General features: G+C 35.0%; 1 protein-coding gene across 5 annotated transcripts in view; it reads right to left on the minus strand.

The window, feature by feature from the left end:
• Positions 1–19,428: 19,428 nt before the first annotated feature.
• Positions 19,429–23,954, minus strand: part of TMEM168 (transmembrane protein 168) — a 59,562-nt gene continuing 55,036 nt past the window's right edge. For all 5 annotated transcript variants that reach the window (XM_036875431.2, XM_036875430.2, XM_057504679.1 and 2 more), the window contains one exon: positions 19,429–22,614. In XM_036875431.2, the coding sequence (XP_036731326.2) occupies positions 22,067–22,614 (548 nt within the window). In that variant the 3' untranslated portion in view covers positions 19,429–22,066. The remainder of the gene's footprint in view (positions 22,615–23,954) is intronic.

A 23,954-nucleotide genomic window follows, 5' to 3' on the forward strand; every position in this document is an offset into this window, starting at 1 on the left:
GAGACATAAAAGACTTCTTTCAGAAGAACTGAAAGAAGGAAGGACTTTGTCATGCAAATGAGTAGAGAAAGTAGCTTAGTTATAAAGAGCATAGAAATGCCTTCTTGGCTAAAAATGTGTCCTACTAGCCTGACTTGGGACCTGATAGCTAGAAAGGGCAAAGCATTAAATCTGTGTCTTTCATTGACAATTTGGCACTGTGTTGCATTTTAGACTATAGCTCATTTTCCTGATTTCCTCCCATCAACTTCTCTTGAAAGAAGGAATGAGGAGGGAGGAATAATAACCTAGGGACACAGTCCTAAGGACTCAACTGAGCACTGCAATGGGAGACACAGGGACCTGAACGCCTTCAGGACCCCTTTAGAGTATGGACCATACTGGACTCATTTCAACATGACGAGAATGATTATTAAATGCGTTAGCAGCCACATGGTGTTGCAGAAAGCTGTTAGCTAGTGATCCTGGCACTGATCCTTGATCTTGCTTTTCCCACTCCCCCAGAGGAGCTCAGCATTCTTTTGGCTTTGGAAACCATCTATATTCTGCTGACTCACACATTTCAAATTCCAAGCCAACCTCTCTTCTGAGTTACAAACCCATATAGTCTCACTGCCTATTCAACAGCACTTGACTATCTCCCGAGGCACTGGAACTCAGCAGTGAACAAAGCAGGCAATACAAAAAAAAAATCCTGTCCTCATGGAATTCACATTCTAGCCCATACCAAAAATATCCCCCCAAATGAAGTTACATGCCTAAATTTTTCCCAGCCATTTAGTTGCTCTGGCTGAAAACTACAGCTTAGTAACTACATCTAAGGTATTTTTCTCCTTTAGTGCCCACACAGTCATGGAAGAATTCCATCATTTCTCTCCTGAGCATCTATACATGGCTCTTAACTGACCTTTCCTCATTCAGTTTTGCTCTCCAACCTAAGCCAGATGGTTACTTTCATTTTCCTAGAGTGATCCTTTCATAGAACAAATCTGATCATGACAAGCCCTGCTTAAAAAATTTTCAAATGCAACTTGAATAAAATTCAGAGCCTATCAGACTCAGTGTGGTGTGACTCCTGCTTTCCTTCCCAGCTTTCTCCCCTGGATTCTTGGAGTTCCAGTCACAGTGACTTTCATTGAGTTCTTAATTATGCCAAAGTCCTTTTCACTTTAGTGACATTCTTTCTCTTCCATTTGACTCTAAATCCAAATCATTTTCAGATCTCAGGTTGAATATCATTTTTCACAGCCTACAATTCCTTCCACATCATGACTCCCTTTATGTATACATTTGTGGCATTTTTTCCTATGCTTGCTAACATTGCAATTAGTTACTTGTGTGATGATCTACTTAATGTCTGTCTCCACCATTAGACTGTAAGCTCCTTTAGGGCAGGATCTATATCCATCTTTTTCATCACATACCCTCCAGGAATATCACAGTAGAAATAGTAGGCAGTCAATGAATATGTGTTATATTTGTTGAATACAAGGAAAAGCTACAACTCCTTCAATTAAAGCAAGTATTATAATACTAATAAGAATTAAAAACTTATCATTAAGGGTGTAATTATGGGAAAGAAAGGAGTGCTAGTGGGATTATGAGAAAAAATGATGTAAACAAAATTTTTATTGTCCTGATGACAGTTGTGAACTAGTACAAATGTTTCAGGAGTAAAATGAATGTTGATAATGACTAAGAGAGAGAGGAATCAAGAAAGACATTGTAGCAGCTCCAACCAGGAAATATCATGATGGAAAAGACTCGTGAATGGAAATGTCATCAAGGACAGGAAGTGATCTTTGTCTATGTAAAAGGAAACAGTAGACCTCGCAGTTACCTTTTCTCATTAATTAAGCTGCAATAAGAGGTCTGAGCAGGCTTCTAGTTTCCTAGACTCATGCTGTACCAAATGTATTTGGAGCTATGATCTCCTGCATGAGATAATCAGATGTAGGTGAACAGAGTTGTGTAGGGAATAGCATAAAATGCTAAACTGGAATAGGTGGGAATCCAGGCAGCTGGTAAGCGGAGGAAGAAAAAAAAAAGTTTGTGTGCAGGTAGATTCCCATGATGACTTTAAAATCTAGTTTAGAGTGTATAAATATTTAATGAAATGAAAGCTTCAAGTTTGGGAGTGATCCTGTAAAGGCAGAACAGGAACATTTTCTGCACATAATTCCTGTTGACTTCAGATTTCCATTTGACTGGGCCAAAATTACTTGTTATACAGTAATGATTTCCTAATGGGAACATTATGTCTCAAGGTTAGAACCTTCTAAATTATTCAGAAATCTGAAATTTAGATTTTTCAACCTCAAAGGATACAGTTTATTTTGTTTTGAGAGGAGAAAAGGTATCTACGCTTTTAAAGGCTTTTTCTTTAATAAAAATGAACCAAGACACGTAGGTTTACATATTTGAGAATACGTGGAGCATGTTTCTCCTATTTAATCCCAAAATGTTGAGTAAAACATTCAGTCTGCTCAAAGCCAAAGTATTATATCACTATGCATTTACAATACTATTGATATTGAGCTCCTAGTTTACTGTTAAACATACTTGTGAAAATTTAAGTTGATTTTATTAAGAAATTGTTTTTCTTTCAAAGATACATAATGCATTGTTACCTTTCTCATTAATTAAGCTGTGATAAGAGGGTCTGGACAGAATTCTCGTTTTCTATTCTTCTAAAAAAGACCTAAGCTTGAATAAAAAATGTGTTTTCCTTGTTTTTCTCTGGTCAGTTCTACAGAACTACTTTTTTTTTTTTAAGATAATTCCCAGCCACTCTAGAAAACAGTTTCACAGTTTCTTAAAAAACTAAATATGCAGCTACTGTACAACCCAGCAGTTGCCCTTCAGACAAAAACTTATCCTCACATGGAAGCTTGTAAATGAATGTCTATAACTGCTTCATTCATAATAGCCAAAAATTGGGATAAAACCCAAATGCTCTTCAATGCATGAATAGTTAAAAAAAGCTGTGGTATATCCATATCATGAAATACTACTCATTAATAAAAAGACATGGATTATTGATACATGCAACAACTTGGATGAATCCCTAGGGAATTATGCTGAGCAAAAAAAGCCAGTCCCAAAAGGTTGTGTAGTATCTATATGATCTATTCCACAGCATTTTTGAAATCAAAAAATGATAAAAGTGGAGGATGCATTAGTGGTGGTTGGGGGAAGGCCAGGAGTGGGGAAAGAGGCTGTGAAGGGATAAACTATGGAGAAGGGAGCTGGTTGTACAAGGGCAGCACAAGAATGTTCGTCATGATAAAAACAGGTTGTTTCTTTGTTCATTCATTCACTAGCCAGTGAACATCTGGATTGTCTCCTGTCTTTGGCTACTATGCATAATGCTTCTGTGAATATTTATGTACAAGTCTTTATATGGATAGATGTTTTCATTTTCTTGAGTAGATTAATTGCTAGATAATGGTAAGTTAACTATGGTAAGACTTAAAGTTCAACTTCTGAAGTAATTGCAAAACTGTTTTCCAAAGTGGCCGTGCCATTTGACATTCCCACCAGCAATGCCTGAGGATTCCAGCTTCTTATATTTGCAAACCTTGGTCTTTGTCGACAGTCTTTTTCATTACAGCCATTCTGATAGGTGCGTATTTACATCTCACTGTAGTTTTGATTTGCATTTTTCTAAGAACAAATAATGTTGAGTATCTTTTCATGGGTTTATTAGCCATCCATATATTTTCTTAGTGAAATGTCTGTTCAAACTTTTTGCCCATTTTTAAAATCGGGTTACTTTTATTCTTATGCTTGAGTTTTAAGAATTCTTTATATATACTGGACATAACCCTTTATCAGACATATGATTTGTAAATATTTTCTATGATCTATGGTCTATTTTATTATTTATGATGCTTTCTGTAGAGGAAAAGTTTTTAATTTTATGAAGTCCAACTTTTCACTTTTTTCATTAATGGAGCATGCTTTCAGTGTTATGTCCAGGAAATCTTTTCTAACCTAATGCCACAAAGACCCTTTCCTGCTTTTTCTTCTAGAAGTTTTACATTTTTAGCTTATATATTTAGGCCTATAATCCATTTTGACTTTATTTTTCTGTTTGGTGTGAGGTAAGGATTTAAAGTTCATTTTTTTTTTTTTTTTTTTTGCATGTGGACAGCCATCTGTTTTAGCAACATTTGCTGAAAGACTTTCCCTTTGCTTTTGAATTGCTTGGCACTTTGTCAAAAATCAGTTGACCATAAACGTAACAGTTTATTTCTAGATGTTCTCTTCTGTTACATTGAACTATGTTTATTCTTATGTGAATACTACACTGTGTTATTACTGTAGCTTTAGAGTGACTTTTGAAATAAAACGTAAGGCCTCCAACTTTTGTTCTTCAGAACTGTTTTCCTTATTTTAGTTTCTTTTCATTTCTATATAAGTTTAGCATTAACTTGTCCATTTCTATTTTAAAAATTGTGGAGTTTTTGGTAGGGTTGACATTGACTATATAGATCAATTTATAGAGAATTGCCCTCTTAACAATATTGAGTCTTCTGATCTACAAACACACTATAACTCTCCATTTACTTAGGTCTTCTCTAATTTCTGTAAGCAAAGTTCATATGGCAGAGGTATGTGACCCTTTTGCTAAATTTGTTTCTAAGTATTTTATTCTTTTTGATGCTATTGTGAATGAAATTGTTAATTTTGTTTTCAGATTGTTCATTGCTAATACATAGGAATCCTATTGATTTTTGTGTATTAATTTTGTGTCTTGAAACTTGTTAACCTGGTGGTGAGTTTCAATAATAATAATAATATTTTTGATACATTCTTTAGGGTTTTCTACATAACACCATGTCATCTGCAAATACAAGTTTTACATCTTCCTTTCTAATCTATATGACTTTAATTTATTATCTTGCCTTATTACAATGGTTGAACTTCTAGGAATGTTGAATAGAAGTGTTGAGAATGGATACCCTTGCCTTTGTCCTGATCTTAGGGAGAAAGCAATTATTCTTTCACTGATAAATATTATGTTATGTATGTGTATATATATATATATATATATATATATATATATATAGAGAGAGAGAGAGAGAGAGAGAGAGAGAGCCTAAATTTTTTACTTGAATGGAAAAAGTACATTAAAAAATATATAGGATACAGCCAAAGTCTCACATTATGTGCTGCTTTGACATTTGGTAAAATTGGGACAACTCCAAATGAGTAGGAAAACAATGGGTGGGGAAAACTTCCCGACTTATTTGAAGAAGCCAGTTGTACCTTGATACCAAAACCAAACAAAGACGCATAAGGAGAAAAACAGACCACCATAGATACAAAAATTCCTAACATATTAGAGATTGAATCTCTACCAGAAGTTCTTCTCTTCATTCTATTCCCGTGGATAAGGTCCCATAGCTAAACAATCCTCTTTATTAAACAGAGCAGGTGCAGTTCCTGTTTATCTCTCAGTAGTGGGTTTCTGTTCCCTGCCAGCCCATAGTAGTATCAAACAAGTAATTCACATCCTCTTGCAGGCACCAGGGGCAGCTCATCCTTTTGATACTACAAGGCTTGCCTCCTACAGTCCATGGTTATTCATTTTGTTGGCCACTCCGACCGACCGCTGTGTGGTCCTTCATGGCATGTAGTTTCCACCTCCCCTGGGCTGTGAGTATATTTGACTAATGAACTGCTGTTGATCGCATCTATCAAGGATCAGGTGTTGCAAGTCCAGTCATCCCCAGAACCATAGGGTAAGAATCCCTCCCTCACCAATGGGGTGAATAGGAGACAATATATTTTTTGTAGACTTCCTTTATCAGGTTATGGAAGCAATCTTCTGTTTCTAGTTTAAGAGTTTTTAACATGAACTGTTGGATTTTGTGGAATGATTTTTCTGAGACTATTGAGATAATCATATTTTTGCATTTATTTTATTAAAATGCTGTAGTACATTAGTTGATTTTCATTAGTGCACCAAGTTTGTACTCCTTGGATAAATTCCACTTGGTCGTGATATAGAATCCCTTTTATGTGTTGCTGGATTCAATATCTAATATTTTGTTAGGAATTTTTGTGTATGTTTATATTGGTCTGTTTTTCTCCTTGTGGAGTCTTTGGTTTTGTTATCAAGGTACAGGTAGCTTCTTCAAATAAGTTGAGAAGTTTTCTATACTCATTGTTTCCCTACTCATTATGTATTTCTTCTCTTCTGTTTGTTTTGGGTTTAATTTACTTCGTCTATTCTTTTTAAGGTAGATGCTTAGATTCTTGATCTGATGCTTTCTTCTTTTCAAATATTGGTATTTGGAACTAAATACTTTCTTTTAAGTACTGCTTTGTCTGCATCCTATACATTTTTAAATGTACTTTTTAAATTCAGGTCAAAAATTTTTCTAATTTGTCTTGTGATTTATTCTTAGTCTCATGGATTATTCATAAGCATGCTATTTAGTTTTGAAAATATTTGGGGATTTCTTATGGATTTGTGCTATTGATTTGTAATTTCATTCATTTGTGGCCAGAAACATACTTTGAATGGTTGTTTTATGGCTTACCATATGGGCTGCCCAGAAAAATGTTTCATGTGTACTTGAAATGACTGTATTTCTCTACTGGATTTTCTAATTTTTCTAAAATATTGCTAAAAATGCTCATGTTGCTAGATCACCAACCCAGCTTGCAAGCTTTTCCTTTACCTGCTGATGTTTGTAATTCTGTTTCTACAATTTTGGTTCCCTTGACTTCAAAAAACAGTCTAAGAACCAACACAGTTTCTACATTATCTGAACATATATCTCCTACATTAACTTATTTATATTAGAGAAACTTTATTACAGAAGAACAGACTGTCAGAACAACTTTGTGTTGATATCTGCGGCCTCAAGTTTTTAAGGCAAAACTTTTCATAAGGAAATTTATAAAAGGGATGTGGAAATATATTAAACCCTTGGCATTTTCAGAATATTTGTGATCTCCTTTGCCCTTGAGTTCACAAAAATCCATGTCATATGTTGATTTAAATGAAGATAATAAAATCCATTGTAGTTTATAGGACTGTTGTGAGCATTAAATGAGATAATGTAGAATAGTGAGCGAGAAATTAAATGTCAGGGGCTGAAAGGCAGCAGGGTGAGTCTGTCCTTAGATAGGGAAAGCCAGTGAAAAAGTCTGCTAATCTAATTAATGATTGGCTCCATTTTGAAGTTTCATCAAGACTTCCTACATATACTAGAATTTCTCCAATGATTCTTCTGCCATTAATGAAAGAAGACATTTTACACTCAGTTTGAGCACTTCAGTTGAAGCTTACACAGTAGTTAGAATTGGGTTTCAGAGCCAGACCACCCAGGCTGGATCCCTGCTTTTTCTACTGAGTGACCTCAGGTGAATTATGCCTCATTACCTTATCCCTAAAATATCAATAATAGTACTTCTTCATAGGACTGTTGAGAGGATTAAATTAGTTAACATACATCAAAGCATACAATAGAGATTGTATATGTTAGCTGTCCTCTTAGGTAAATTAAAAAATATTTCCCAATGTTTTGGAAATTTATTTTTAACTTAGTTTCAGTAACATCACAGCTAGCTTTAACAGTCTCATCCTACCACTGATCATAAGCAAACTTATAAAACCATGTTTCAAACCTTATTTTCTACTTACTAATTTTTTTAATGACTTTCTATTTAAAAAACAAATTACTCCAAGCAACTCTATGAAGTTCAAGGATTATTTACTGAACCTATGGAATTGGCATTTCTAGAACCCACTTTGAAAACAAATGCATTTGGCTCGCTTCAATATGCAACAATATCCAAATCTGATATCTCTTTATCATTGACAAATATGTTGTGGTACAGATGGTCTCACTGTGGTATTGTCTGAAACCTTGGTTGAAAGATGCCGTGGAAGTACAATAAAAGAAGCAACGTTACCTTGAATTTATGAAAGTATCTTCACGACATGTTGGCAATTTTTAAGGTCATTTCAAAGAGAGTAGCAATTATGTCTGCCAGATTTGACATTGAATAATTAGTAATTTGCTTCACAAATTAATTTGCATCACAGTGGCTCATCAGCTTTCTGTTTGTGAATTATTCTTTTAGATCCTTTATATGTATAGATGATGCAGTGAGCATCATGATGTAACTAGTTCACCTTATAGAATTTAATTTAAAATGTATATAAAGAATGGTAGGAGCTCATAAACAATGAACATAGGCATTGAAAATTAATCACTGATAGAAGTTGGGCATAAAGTTAATGAGGCAGTTCATGTTTTCTGGTAACTTTTCACCTACTGCATTGGATTTTCTATTAGAAGCAGTGTGTAAGGGCCAGTCTGTCATCCATTTTTCCAGTGGCAATTTTTCTATCTCCAACTTGTTCTCATGTAATGGTCTAGGGACAAGCTACAGAAATTTCAGCATTATATTGTATAATATGAAAATATGGTTAATATATGGTTCATAAACAATTTATCTGATAAGGTGTTAACGTCAAAAATACGTGAAGAACTCATATGCCTCAACACCAAAAAAAGCAAATAACTCAATTAAAAAATGGGCAAAGGACCTGAACAGACATTTCTCTAAAGAAGAAATGGAGATGGGCAACAGGAAAAGATGCTGTACATCACTAATCATCAGGGAAATGCAAATTAAAACCACAATGAGATATCACCTCACACAAGTTAGAATTGCCACTATCCAAAGACAGAAAATAAGTGTTGGTGAGGATATAGAGAAATGGCAGCCCTCCTACACTGTGGATGGGAATGTAAATTGGTACAGCCACTGTGGAAAGTAGTATGGAGGCTCCTCAAAAAACTTAGAAATAACATTTGACACAGTAATTCCACTTCTAGGTGGAGAAAACAAAATCCCTGATTCAGAAAGATATATGTACCCCTATGTTTATTGCTGCATTATTTAAAATGGCCAGTGCTTCAGTTGTGTCCATCAAGAGATGAATGGATAAAGAATTGGTGGTACATATACACAATGCAATATTATTCAGGCATAAAAAAGAGAGATCCTGCCATTTGTGACAACATGGATAGATCTAGTGGGTAATATGCTAAGTAAAATAAGCCAGGTGGAGAAAGACAAATACCATATGATTTCATTTATTTGTGGAATATAAAAACAAAGTAAAACAAAATGAACAAAAGAGTAGTAGATTCATAGACACTGAGAAATGACTGGTGGTTACCATGGGGGAGGGGCTGGGGTGGGGAGAGTGAAGAGAATAAATGGGTGCAAAAATTCTCAATCATAATATAACTTTGTCGTGGAGATAGCGTACAGCATGGAAAATATAACCAATGATTCTGTAGCTTCTATGTTAACAGATCGTAACTGCTATTAATAGTGGGGCTGAGGTTTTAATAATATGGGTAGCTACTGAACCACTGTGTTATATACTTGAAATTAATATAATATTGTATATGAACAATACTTCAAGGAAATATGGTTAATAGATCAGCATAGAAGGCATTATGAATCAAACAGTAAAAAGAAGACTAGAAGGAAATAAAAGTGAATGTACGTGGAAATAAATGAAGGAAAGGAAAACAATCAAAGACTTTCTTCTTAATCATTTGGGCAAAAAAATTCTCATTTTGTGGTAAATAGGTAATGCAGTCCTCATTTCTGAAAAAGCATAAAAATAAATTGATCACTTTTATAAAGCAATATGGTTGGAAAATAACTGCTGTGTTAAGAATCATAGCCAACACCAGTTTCTTCCTGGGAAGTCATTTAAAGAGAATTGATTAGCAGGTTTGATATTCTTTGACATAAATTAGATTTTATTTTGCACAAGTCTTGGCTGGAAATGAATTTGAAAATTAAAATGTCTTCTAATGTAATTACATTGTCTTCTTGTATAAATCACTTCAGAAATGAAAACTCTACTTTTAATAAGAAATGAATGAATACTCTTAGCAGAATTAAATGGAGATCCAAGTAGAAACTGAAATGCATATGCAGTGTGGACTGCAAAATGGAAAAATACAGGATGGATAGCATCTCCATAAATTTTGTTTTGAATATGAGTAACTGTGCACAGGACTATAGGCTAAGTTTGGTACATTTTAAAATATCTATTTGTAGCTTCAGAAATCTCAGAAATTTTACTTTTTTAAAATTAGGGTTGTTGTAAAACTTTTGCTCATGTGTTTCTTCTGGGCAGTTAAGAACTTAAGATATGTTTAAACAACATATATGACTATGTGTTTATTAGAAAGTGGAAATTGTGTCATATTAGGATTTGTGTTGTGTTTATTAGAAAGTGGAAATTGTGTCATATTAGGATTTGTGTTGGGGTTGGGATGAGTTCAAACTGATTTGAATCCTGTTTTGGTCACTTACTGTCAGAAATGGTAGGCAATCCTCACCTCTAAACTGGGAGTAAAACAACCTTCCTTGAAAGTTCATCATGATGATAAAATGACAGGACAAATGCAGAGTGGATTGCTGGTGCTTTGGGTACCTAAAGTATTCAAGAAGTAGCAATTCTTAAACTTCCATTTATGAGAACTTATAAAAGAGGACTTCTTAGGACAAGGAAAACTGAATAAATCTGTTATTCAGTTTTCTATCATATACCCATGTACTATCCTCAAAAGTCTTAAAACAGTAAATATGGGTTTAAACCTACCTTATTACTGTGCTTTCTATATAGCCTGCCTATTCTGTGTTGTTTTTCCTCCCTTTTTACTTTCTTGTGAAGTCACTGATTTTCTTAGTCCATTTTTTCCTTTCGTAGTCTGAAAATTATGCAATTTTTTACCCTAGAAACTACAAGTTAATTAGTACTTAAACCTTCCAACAGGAAAGTACAACCAATATGCTATTATTTACATATGCTCTTTATTTTAATTCTCTCTATATTTTAAATCCCACAAGACTTTATCATTATTACTTTGTGTAGCCAATGTTCATTTACATTTGCCCACTTATTTATGGCTTTCTTTGGAATTCTTTCCTTCCTACATAGCTAACCTTCTAACTGGAATCATTTCCCTTCTGTATCAAGTATGTACTTATTTCCTTCCTGAAGGCGTGATGATAGAAAATACTTTCAATTTTTGCCAAACATTGTCTTTATTTCATGTTGATTCCTGAAGGATATTTTTTGCTGGGTATAGAATTTTATGTTGGTCATTATTTTCTTTCAGCATATTGATTATGTAATTCTATTGTCCTTCGATTTGTCTTGTTGCTTTGCTAAAACACAGTTGTCAGTATGTATTCTGCCTCTTTGAAGATAATTTGTCCTTTTAAAAAAATCTAATTGCTTTAGATATTTTTGTTCTTTGCATGTTATGACATGTCTAGATGTAGATCTTTCAAAATTTCATCTTGATATGGAATTAATCCAAGTGCCCATTTGATAGATGAATGGTTAAAGAAAAGGTGGTACATATACACATGGAATATTACTCAGCCATAAACAGAAGAAAATCTTGCCATTTGTGACAACATGAATGGATCTAGAGGGTATCATGCTAAATGAAATAAACCAGGCAGAGTAAAACAAAAACCATATGTTTTACTTATTTGTGCAATCTAAAAACAAACAAAAAGAAATAGACACACAAATATAAACAACAGACTGTTGGTTACCAGAGAGAAGGGAGTGGGGGGATAGATAAAGTAGGTGAAAGGGATAAAGAAATACAAGTTGCAAATTGTAAAACAAGTTAGACATAGGAGTGGAAGTACAACATAGAGAATTTAACCAATAATATTATAATGTCTTAATATGATAATGGGGTAACTACACCTACTGTGGCAAGCATCTAGTTATGTATACAATTATCCAGTAACTATGTTATAAATCTGAAACCAACATAATATTGCATATAACTTTTTACTAATAAAAAATAAAAATAAATACAATTTCATCTTGATCAGGATCTGTCACTAAATAGCCAAAGTTTTAGCATCATAGTCAAAGTTATAAGATCATTCCTAGTTGGAAATATCTTTTCTAAAAGCTAGTTGTAACTGTAATCTTCTACAATCCTAATACCTGCTACACTCAAAACAATTTCTGGACTTATAAAATAGAGGAACATAGAATTCTTTTTATTTATTTCCAATTCTCTTTTGAACAACAATATGAATATAACACTTATGACCTTCTTTAGCTTTCCATTCCTATAGATGTGAGGTTAAAAGTGAAGAATGGCTGCCCAAGGATACAAGGAAAGCAAATGAATGGTTTTAATAAACTCTTTTTTTTTGATCATCCAAAGCCAGTTGGGTCTGAGAAAGTGGTTTTCAATCTATTATGTCATCAAGAGTGACCAACCAAAGTGTTGGCATGTATGATCCAAGGGCTAAAGGGTTGAATTTATGCACTTATCCAGAATGATTTCTGGTTGGGCCAAATGAAAAGACTTGATTGGAACTGAAAGTGCTTCAGGGACATTCAAAGAAGTCATGGATTTTGGTGAAATTCTGTAACTTGGAAGCCTTTTACTTTAGCCAGCACAAAGGGGTTATTCATAGCCTATGATAGGAATGGCTACTTTTTAAGTGCCAGTATAAAATAGGTTGTATCTCTTGGTAAGGAGTCCTACTCATTTAGATAAGGGACTTCTGTAACTGTATCCAAAGAGGAGAATCACTTCCTAAAGTCAGACTAGACATTCCATTGAAATACTGTCTCCTGTAAAGAGGTAGAGAGAATGGTTCCTTGTGAGGAGGGTCTGAGTTCATTCTAGTGTTGGAGGTTTTATCCTTCATGGTTTTGTAATCTTCCACAAGAAGGACCCTAGGCAATCCTGGATTTGAAAAAATGGCTTCAAGTTTCTTATATATTAGTCCCTGGAGAGATCTGTATGATTTGGTTGTTATTTAAAAAATGCCTTTAAAATAAGTGTATACAAAATGAACTTCTATATTCTGTGTGTTGATAATATAAATCCTGCCTCAATGATGACTTTATTCTAACACTTGCTTAAAGCACCAGCAAAGCAAGGATATGAAAACAAATTATTCTGAAGACCTTTGACATTTAATTAAAATATTTTAAACTTTCCCCTGTGACTTATCTTTGACCCAAAGGTTGCTTAGAAGTATGTTACTTGAAAATATTTGGAGATTTTTCTAATTACCTTTTCATTATTGATTTTTAATGTATTTCTGTTATCATAGAAAATATTTTGTTTGATTGCAGTCATTTGTAATTTAATGAAACTTGGTTTTTGGACCAGAATGTAGTCTACCTTGGTGAACATTCCAGGTGCAATCGAAAAGAATGTGTGCTCTGCAATTGCTAAGTGTAATATTCTGAAAAGTATCCCTTAGGTCAAGTTGGTTGAAAGTGTTCAAATCTTCTGTGACCTAACTGGTTTTTATCTAGTTATTCTAGTGATTACTGAAAGAGCAGAGTTTCAATTTCTCAATATGATTATAGATATTTTACCCTTATTTCTGTCAATTAATGCTTTGTATTTTGAAGCTCTGTTATTAAGGGCATGCACATTTAAATCCTTTTGAAGGGTAGATCTTTTTATTATGAAATATCTCTATTTCTGGAAGTGCTCTTTGTCTTCAAATCTGCATTGTCAGTTATTAATATAGTCATACTAACTTTCTTATTAATATTTTCAAACTTTTCCATGAAAACCATCAGTGTCTATATTTTATAGGAATTTCTTTCTTGTATCAATACAATTTCAAGTATATATTGTTGAAGCTTGGTTTTTAAAATCTACTCAAATCATTCCCAATTAGGGGTGATTTTGTTCCCCAAGGGACATTTGGAAATATCTAGAGACAATTTTGGCTGTTACAACTAAAGGAAAAGGGGTGTTGCTACTGGTATCTAGTAGGTAGAGGTCTGCAGTAGAAAACAGCACAGACTGCTACAATGAAGAATTACATGCTCCAAAATGTCAATAGCACTAACTAAGGTTGAGAAACTTGGATCCAGTCTGACAATCTCTGATTTTAATTGAAGCCATTAATTAGTCCATTTACATTTAACATAATTATCAATGAGGTTAATTTTAAACCAGGCATCTTGATAATCGTTTTCTACTTGTTCTATTGGTATTTTGTTCTTTTATTCTTCCTTTCCTACCCTCTTTTGAATTAATCAAGTATTTTTAAATTCTATTTTATCTCCTCTATTGATTTTATAAAATTATGCCTCTTTGTTTAAATATAACAGTCCTGTTCATCAAAGTATTAATTTTTAAAAATATATATACCATTATGGACACATAGTTTCTTATTTTACTCAATGGACTATAATCTGTTATATCATTGTTTATTTTAATGATCAAATTATATATTTGAGCTGGCTATTGGGGGTTACTTCAAGATTTTGTGCCTTTTTGAGTTGTCCCTATTATTTTTTGAGTACTGTTTGCTTTTGGAACTAACAGATATTCTGGATTTCTTGTTCTTTTGATGCTTCAGCAAAAATAATCAGAAGTAATCAGTTATTTCTCCAAAGAGCACTGGTTCCTTTTAATGGAGAATAATATTCAGAAGCCACAATCTGGGGTCTAAGTGTGTTCATTGCTACTGGGGCACTAGTAATCTCAAGTCCTCTTTTAGGGAAAGCTATATATATATAAATATAAACACACATACACATGCTTACATTCATGATCATTTCTAAATCTACCTAGTACTTTCTCTTCCAATTCTGTATCTTAGAGATCATTCTAATTCTCTCCATTTCTATATTTGCAATTCCCTTCTTCAACAGTAGAATCTGATTTCATTATCTTTAACATTCTCATATTTGACAAATCCCTCCTTACGTAACCAATCTCCCACCATCGTCACTCCCTTATCTGTGGTGTGGATGCCTTCCTTAGCCCATGCCTGATAACCCCTTTTTATGGTTCCTGCTACTCTCTCTGACACCCCATGCCAGAGACTGTCCCCCCATTCCATGAGTGCTATCCAGTGATTTTTAAAATTTCTGATATACTTACAAGTCCTAGAATACCCATTTGGTATTTCCTATCTCTCTGCTATTATATCCATCCTTACCTGTAAATTCCTCAACACACTAATTGTTCTTGTCTGCTTGTAAATTACAAGTTTCTGTTAGCTGCTTACTCTTGATAGTGGGTCCAATTTCTTCCCTCTTCATGTCTTGTGCATAACAGAAGAGTGAAGAGTAAAGTGTAATTTTGTGTCCAGAGAATGCCAGAGAAACCACCATCTTTCTCTGGTGGTTCTGGTGAGAGACTTACCGTTCAGAATTTCCCACAGGTTGCACTGAGCTGGAGCTGGGCAGCAGCTTTAATTAGACTGAGTTCACCTTCAGTTAGCCCAGTCCCCAACCTCCCATGCTTCATGTGCCAAGAGACCAAGCAATTTGATCTTTTTACTATTTGAACTGGAGTAAGAGTTAGGTGTCAGTTTTACATCATTTAGATGTACTCCCATGTGTTCATTTTTGCTTTTTTTCCCCTTGCTCAAGGAGATGCATTCAGGAAGAAGTTGCTCATTCTTATATTCAGGAGATTTTTGCCTATGTTGTCCTCTAAGAGTTTATGGTTTCATGACTTACATTCAGGTCTTTGATCCATTTTGAGTTTACGTTTGTGTATGGGGTTAGACAATAATCCAGTCCATTTACATTTATGGTGATTATCGATAGATATGTATTATTGCCGTTGCAGGCTTTAGATTCGTGGTTACCAAAGGTTCAAGTGTAACTTCCTTACTATGTAAGAGTCTAACTTAACTCACTTACTATGCTATTACAAACACAATGTAAAGATTCTTTTGTCTCCTCCTCCATTCTTTATATATTAGGTATCATATTCTGTACTCTTTGTCTATCCCTTGATTGACTTTGGGAATAGTTAATTTAATTTTGCATTTGCTTTAACTGTTCTACTTTCTTTACTGTGGTTTTATTACCTCTGGTGACAGCTATTAAACCTTAGGAACACTTCCATCTATAGCAGTCCCTCCAAAATACACTGTAGAGAGTTTGTGGGAGCTACATTCTCTCAGTTTTTGCTTATCGGAATATTGTTTAATCCCTCCTTCAATTTTAAATGATAATCTTGCCAGATAAAGTATTCTTGGTTTGAGGCCCTTCTACTTCATTGCATTAAATACATCATGCCACTCCCTTCTGGCCTGTAGGGTTTCTGCTGAGAAGTCTGATGATAGCCTGATGGGGTTTTCTTTGTATGTGATCTCATTTCTCTTTCTGGCTGCTTTCAATAGTCTGTCCTTACCCTTGATCTTTGCCATTTTAATTACTATATGTCTTGGTGTTGTGTTCCTTGGGACCATTGTGTTGAGAGATCTGCACACCTCCATGGCCTGAGAGACTACCTCCTTCCCCAGATTGGGGAAGTTTCGATCAATTACCTCCTCAAAGACACTTTCTATCCATTTTTCTCTCTCTTCTTCTTCTGGTACCCTTATAATACAAATATTGTTTCATTTGGATTGGTCACACAGTTCTCTCATTCTTTCATTCTTAGAGATCCTTTTTTCTCTCTGTGCCTCAGCTTCTTTGTATTCTTCTTCTCTAAATTCTATTTCATTTAACGTCTCCTCCACCATACCAATCTGCTTTTAATACCCTCCTTTGTGCTCTTCAATGATTGGATCTCCAACCAGAATTCATTCCTGAGTTCTTGAATATTTTTCTGTACCTCCATGAGCATGCTAATGATTTTTACTTTGAAATCCCTTTCAGGAAGATTCATGAGGTTGGTTTCATTTGAATCTTTCTCAGGTGTTGTATTCATAATTTTACTTTAAACCAGATTTCTTTGGTGTTTCATATTTGTATATGGCACCCTCTAGTGCCCAGAAGCTCTACTCTCTGGAACTGCTCAGCCCCTGAAGCAATGTCGGGGGTCGCAGGGGAGTGGTATTGGTGCCTGGAGTGAGGAAAGAGCTGTTTCCTGCTTCCTGGCTACTATGCCTGTCTCCACTGCCAGAACCAGTGGTCCAAGCACACCAGTATAAGCCTCTATGCTTTGAATTTGTAGTTGCTATAGACGGGGCTTCCCTCTGGCTGGCCTAATACCAGGGTAGGTTTTGCTGGTTTGTGAGTCAGGTGGGGCTGGCCGTGAGAAAGGCGCAGTAGGCTGCGTATCATGGAGGGGGTCCTTGTTGTTGTGTAGCCAGACAGGCAGCTGGAGCACCTCAAGTTTGAGAAAGTTCCCAACCTGCTGGGCAGAGTGCACCTGGACAATTTTGTCTACCTGTCCTTTCTCTTGAACAGTAAACTCTATGCAATCTTTGCCTCTTTAGCTGCCCTTTTGCTGTTAGGAAGTCTCTCAGACTGCCCACCTCTTTTGTCCCAGAGCAGCCAGATATGGATCCCTGCTTTCCACAAGGGGCTGGAATCTCAGGCTCTCCAGGTATGCTGCCTGTCTTAGCTTTCCAACTCCCTAATCATGAGAGTTCCAAAAAAGCACCATGAAATGTAGGTTTGTGTCCCAAGAGCAGATCTCCAGAGTTAGATATTCAGCAGTCCCAGGCCTCCACTCCCTCCCTTCTCCATTTCTCTTCCTCCCACTAGTGAGCTGGGGTGGGGGAAGGGCTTGGGTCCCACTGGGCCATGGCTTTGGTACATTACCCTGTTCTGTGAGGTTTATTCTTTTCTCCAGGTGTATGCAGTTTGGTGCAACCCTCTTTCCTGTTGCTCTTTCAGGATTAGTCATATTAATTATATTTTCATGTTATATGCAGTTTTAGGAGGAAGCCTCAGTCTCATTTCATGTCACCATCTTTAATCCTCTCGAGCTGCTATTCTTTCCTGACTGGTTCATTTTTTATATTTTTTGTACTGTTATTGAAGTTCTCCTTGTGATTGTCTTTTCTCCAGTTCAGAGACCATTTTTATGACTTATTACTTTGAATTATCAAGTAGATTATCTCTGTTTCATTTAGCACTTTTTTCTCATGTTTTGTTTTGTTGTTTGGAACACATTCCTCTGCCTCCTCATGTTGTCTGGTTCTATGTTATTTCTATGTATTAGAAAGATCAACTGTAACTCCTCATCTTGAAACCTGGCTTTATGCAGTAGGTACCCTGTGGTACCCAGAAGTGCAAAATCCCTTGCTCACCAGAGCCAGGGGCTCAAGGGGTGTCCCCTGTGTGGGCTATGCACATTCTCCTGTTGTGGCTGACCCACAACTGTCGGTGGGCTGTGGGCAGGGTCTGCTCTCAGCTTGGCCACCAGAAATGGCCAATCCGACTACTGGGCTGCATGTTGGGTGGGACAAGTCCTCAGGGGAATGCTAGAGCAGGGCAGGCAGGGTTAATGTGGAGTTTCAAAATTGGCTCCAAATGTCTGGGCAGCTTGGTCAAGGAAATGTGGAAAAATGGTATCCACTAGCCCTTTCTCAGGCCCATACCCCTCTGGCACACTTCCCAAAGTTAGTAGGTCTCCTTTCAAATTGCTTTTCTATGTTGGGTCTCAGAACAATTGACAGAGCATGCCAGTCATCGACCAACAGATACTTGCTCCCCCACAGCCCTCCAGCTCTCCCTGGCATCCAGCCCTGTTGATTTTCATAGGCCCAATGCTATGGGAAATTTTCTGGAGCAGATCCCTAGGGCCAGCCAGGTGTGCTAAGTTCCCAGGCATTTATCTCCTCTCTCCCCCATCCCCACCCTTGTAGGTTGGGATGAAGAACTTATATCTCCACTGATTGCAGCACTGCCTCTTTACCCTTGTCAATGTGGTCTTCTCTTTTTTTTTTAGCAAGGTATAGATCTGTTGTGTAGATCTTCAGGTCCTTTTCAGTTATTTGTATTAGATACAGTTGCTTCCCCATTGTGTAAGTGTATGAATTTATCACAGTGACCCCCTATTCTGCCATCTTCCTCCCCAGCTCCCTGACACTTATTAACTACAAATGTGTTTTCCTTTCACTGATTCTGTAATAGTCTTTAGTAATCAACTTAATGATCTTGAAATAATACCCACTTAAAATTGTAAAGAAAATACCATTAAGTTCCTCTAATTTCTCCCTATGATTCTAAATTTATTCACTCAAAAATATTTTAAAATGCCTCCTATTATGGGCAAGGCACTGTTCTAGGTTAATTGTGTACCAGAAATACTAAGTGGTGTAAGCCTCTTCTGGTGAAGAAATGAGACTAGTGATTTCCAAAAAGATGTTCAAAAGTAATGACAGCTCTAATAATTCCTTTGAGCATTTACTATCAAATAGACCTAATCACATTCTTAAACCATTTTCTTCTGGCATATAATGTTAACTATCACACCACTTGTGGAAAGGTAATATAGAACACTACTTTGAAAGAAACTTAACTTAGTCTGAAATGTGAATGAATACATATAAAAAGGCAGTATCCAAAACAGCAAATATATTTAAGCCAAATGTAGTTTTAAATTCTAATGAAGCTTTAAGGAAAAAAAAACACTATCCACTCATGCATTAAGTATAAGTACATTTTAATTAGCAATGTAATTTTTTAAAAGCATAGGACTTATATAAAAACACTGGTCATAAAAACGGTCTTCTGAAAAAGATCTGTTCTGTACAATTTTGTATTTATTAAGATCATGGTAGAAAGCTATGCAAAGATAAATCCAAATATCCCAGGGAAGAAGAGATTAGTCAGAGCAAATTAAAACAAAATGTGTGAATGAAATAATAGCATATATGAAAAATAATGGGATGAAAAAGAATTTCCTTAATTTATCACACCACAGTGTACACTTTTAAAAAAGATGTTCTTTGGGGGTAGTGCTTTTGTGGTTTTAGCAAGGTATATACAAGGAAACAAGACAACATTATGCTGAAAAATACCTCCATATTACTATTTCTTTTTAGTGGAATGGTAAAGTTTTGCCCTAAAATAATTCCTATCACTCCAAGTAACTCTTTAACATATGATATATAAAATAACAGCTATAAGAAAACTGGTCTCATTAACTGTCAGATCTATTAATCTTGAGGTAAAAGTATAAATCAATTCCTTCCTTCCTGTAATATTCCTTCTTTATAGTATCAGTTACTTTAATGTTTTAAAATTCACAGCTTTAATTTAGCATGCAGTCTCCTAAGAGTCATTTGTACTTTTTGTTTGAGTAGGAGAATTAATCAAAGTGGATATTCCAAAACTTTAACAACAAGTAATAAATTGGCTGAAGTCACATTTTTAGCCCAAACCTTTTTTGGTTGTACTTTCAGATAAAACATTAGCTTTGTGGCTGTAAAACTGTCTGCTAACTTTTGAATATGACTTTTAGTGCCATTTTACTACTACTACTTTATAAAGAATATAGAATATACCTCAACATTTGACTTTCTCAGAGTAAAGAGTTATGCTTTAGTTAAAAGCTAATTCGCTCAATAATATCACAGAAATTTAAAAGGAGATTTTACTTAAAGTTAATTTAACTCTTTTTTTGAAGTTGTAAGCTCATGATTTTAACACTTGGCTTTTCTGCTATACTATTCCTCAATATTAATGAACACTATACTATTTCATTTGGATGGTGTTGATATAAATATGTAACCAAAAATATTGGAAATTCTCAAATTACCCTCTATGAACCATGAAATCTAATATATGGGCATTTTTAATGATTATCATTTTTAATATAGTAAAATATTCAGTAACTTATTTGCATGTTACATGAAAAATTTTATTCAAAGCATTAGGAAAATCATACCCAAAACACAGAAATAATAAGACTATAACAATGCTGCATAGATTGTGGTATATCAGTTCCCTGACACTAAGTGACTTCTAATTAAAACTTCAATTTTCAAGTCACCAGGTATAAAAAGGTAGAGGCATATTTCCTCCCTCAGAGGCTGGAAAAATGGCTTCAATGGTGAGAAGTTGCACAATTTAAACAACAAAGATTAGATTATCCCCTGGTTTAATTCTATTCCCTTCTTGTTATGTCTTAGAGATGAAAGTTTAGACTATAAGGATTATTGGAAGGGAATAGGAGGTAAATTACTTCTTAGGAGATACTCTGATCAGTGCCTGCTTTAATCAGACAAAACACTGAATTAAGTTTTAAACATTACAACCACACCATTATGCATAACTAAAAGTGCCAATATGAATACTTTTTACATAATACAAGAAAAAAATGACCTGTTTCCAATACTTTGACCTTCAGTAGAAAAAATGTTATCACTAATGGGGGATTTGTGAAATAATTTTCATTGCAGAGCATTAGCTTTATAGAGATCATAGTCATTTCTGAATACTGCAAATAGATTAAATGAGAAGTTGGTAAATTTCTTTTATAAATTTTTTTTGAAAGGGAAGACAATTTGGAAGGAATTTGTAGCTGAAAACATTGTTCATGAAGAAAATATTGTTACCCTGAGAAAGACTTAAAAATTGCCAGTGTTTTCAGAGATCATTCCCCACCCCCACCAATGCATGAAAAGGCAACTTGTAGACTTTAACTTCTTACAGTTCCCTAATGAATAATGTTTTGATCTAAAGGGTAATTTGGGCTTCTTTGCTATACTGGTACCAGGTCACAATGAAGACACCTGAATGTGATGGACTATAAGCAAATTTTATATTCATTTCAGGCAGACTTCTTTTTTTCTAAGAAAGAGTTTGTAAATTCTTCAAATGGTCTTTGACTCAAATCTACTGTTCACAAAAAATAATCCTCTGTAAGCAAATTGGCAGTTTTTTCATAAAGTAAACAAACTGATCTATATTCTCTAATCTATGCCTAGAAAATAAGGCATTAGTAATTCTTCATTGGCTATTGCAGAGCATAGACAAATGTTTTCTTTCTAATCAGAGGCATATGCAAATATTCCTCAAAGTGCTTTGCTACTTTTAACCTCTCTTCTGCATTTATATAGTCAGCATTTATGACTCCCCACATACTTTTAGTATAAAATAATGCTTATTCCCAACATCTTACATATGGCATAATTACTTGAGAAAAGACAAAGTGAGAGCAGCTACAGAGAAGCAAGATATTTTTCACAAACAAAACACAATATACAAAAAAATGGCAAGTCAGTGATAACTGTTTGTAGTATGAACTCCCAATAACGGGTTTACACTTTGGGTTGCAAATTAAGATTTGACAAGTTTGAAGCCTTGTCCTGTGTCCAGCACAGTAGGAAGAAACCAACTCATTTTTAATCTTTTCAAGCACCTAAAGCAAGTTTTGCAGATCCAACACAGGTTCAGACCACACAACCAGTTTGCCAAATGCACTAGTGGATACGTAATACGAGGAAAGTGTAACATCCAATGCTTGGCCACATCGCTTCCCGTCGGCAAATGTAGAGTGTAGTCACTCCACCGTTTTGACACACCATATACTGCTTTCACTGTGCGTCCCTTTTCAGTCCAGCAGATGTTATTAGTGGAATTGCAGTTATATTCTACCCAGTCTTTTGTAAAGTCACCCAGCTGTGGTGGGTCAGCTTCTTCAATGTCTACTATCTTTGTCAGTTCTGCTCCTTGCACTGCAATATACTGGTCACTGATTTTTCTCACTTCTTTCACCCAAGGGGTTGAATTCTCACTGTCTAATACAATAATGAGTCGGGAACAGAAGGAACCATTCTTTTCTCTCCACCATTCTAGAAGTGTGTCAAGGCGTAGTATGTCTCCACCTGGGAACAGAAGAAAATGCAACAGAGTAATAACTACTGAAACCTCTTTCAAGAATATATTTTTAAGTGTATTTTCTTGAAAGTCTTGGAATTAAATATGTTAAGCATAAAAAAAAAAATAATAGATGGAGCCTTTAAAGATACTTTAAGAGACTTTTTAAAAAAAGACTTTTGACTTCAGGTAAAAAAAAACAAAAAGCAAAAGACAATCATCCTTGTTATATTAAAAAAGAAATCTGCTATGATACATTAAGAAAATTGTTTTATAAAGTTAATGAAAATTAAAATCACAAAGGAAAGCTAATATTCAAAGGGCAGCAAATTATTGTCTGTGGCCAAATTCTGCCTGCCACCTGTGTTTGTATGGCCTGACAGCTAAGAACTGATTTTACATTTTAATGGTTAAAAAGAAAAAGGAACAAAAGTTCATGACATGTGAAAATCGGACAGTTTACATTTCATATTATTTTCATAAATAACACTCATTTACATTTCTTTCTATGGCTGCTTTTGCACTATTACAGCACAGAAGTTTGCTGACACCTGTTCTACACCACTAAACAAGTGGTGTTTCCCTATCCTCATATGCAGGAAACCTACTAAATGAAAATGAAACATTCTTTCTACCTATACAAGAATGAGTTTAGAATAAACTTCCAAATAATTTTTTAAATCCTTTGTTGTTTTTCAGGTATAATATATCCAGAAAGGTCTAAGTTCATAAGTGTGACCTAGAAATCTGTCTTACAACTTAGTAGGCTTTACATCTGGTTCATTGTGGATAGTTTTTTGCATTAGTTTTGATTTTCAAATATACTGCATCAAAATATTATCTTGATTTAATTTTTGGCACCCTCTTGCACTTTGGGCCCCAGGAAACTGCCTTCCTCACCTTACCCTAGTCCTGGTTCTGGCTCAGTGGTACACTAATACAACAATTCCAATCACACGAATTTATTCTAAGGAAAAGGCAGAAATGGAGACAAAAATTAAAAATCTTCTTCCCACTGCTATCTAAGGTGGTATAAAATCAGAATCAACTAAGGGGAATGGAAATAAATTATGAAGGAATTTTATAAGAAAATTCCTTCATGAGAAAATGTCTGTGATACTAGGAGAAAAAGCATGACATAGAAATGTATCTACAAAAATAATAGCGGTGGTTGTTGCTGGGTGTTTGGCAGGTAGTTTTTGTTATACTTTTCTCTACTTTCCAAAATTTTCACATTGAGCATATGTTCCTTTCATAATTAGAAAACAATTTTAATATGCTACAGCTTACCAGCACAAGCTCCGACAACCTAACATCAGAATATACATTTTTACCATGAGAAACCATC

Source organism: Manis pentadactyla, chromosome 7, assembly GCF_030020395.1.
Source record: "Manis pentadactyla isolate mManPen7 chromosome 7, mManPen7.hap1, whole genome shotgun sequence".
Classification (NCBI taxonomy): domain Eukaryota; kingdom Metazoa; phylum Chordata; class Mammalia; order Pholidota; family Manidae; genus Manis; species Manis pentadactyla.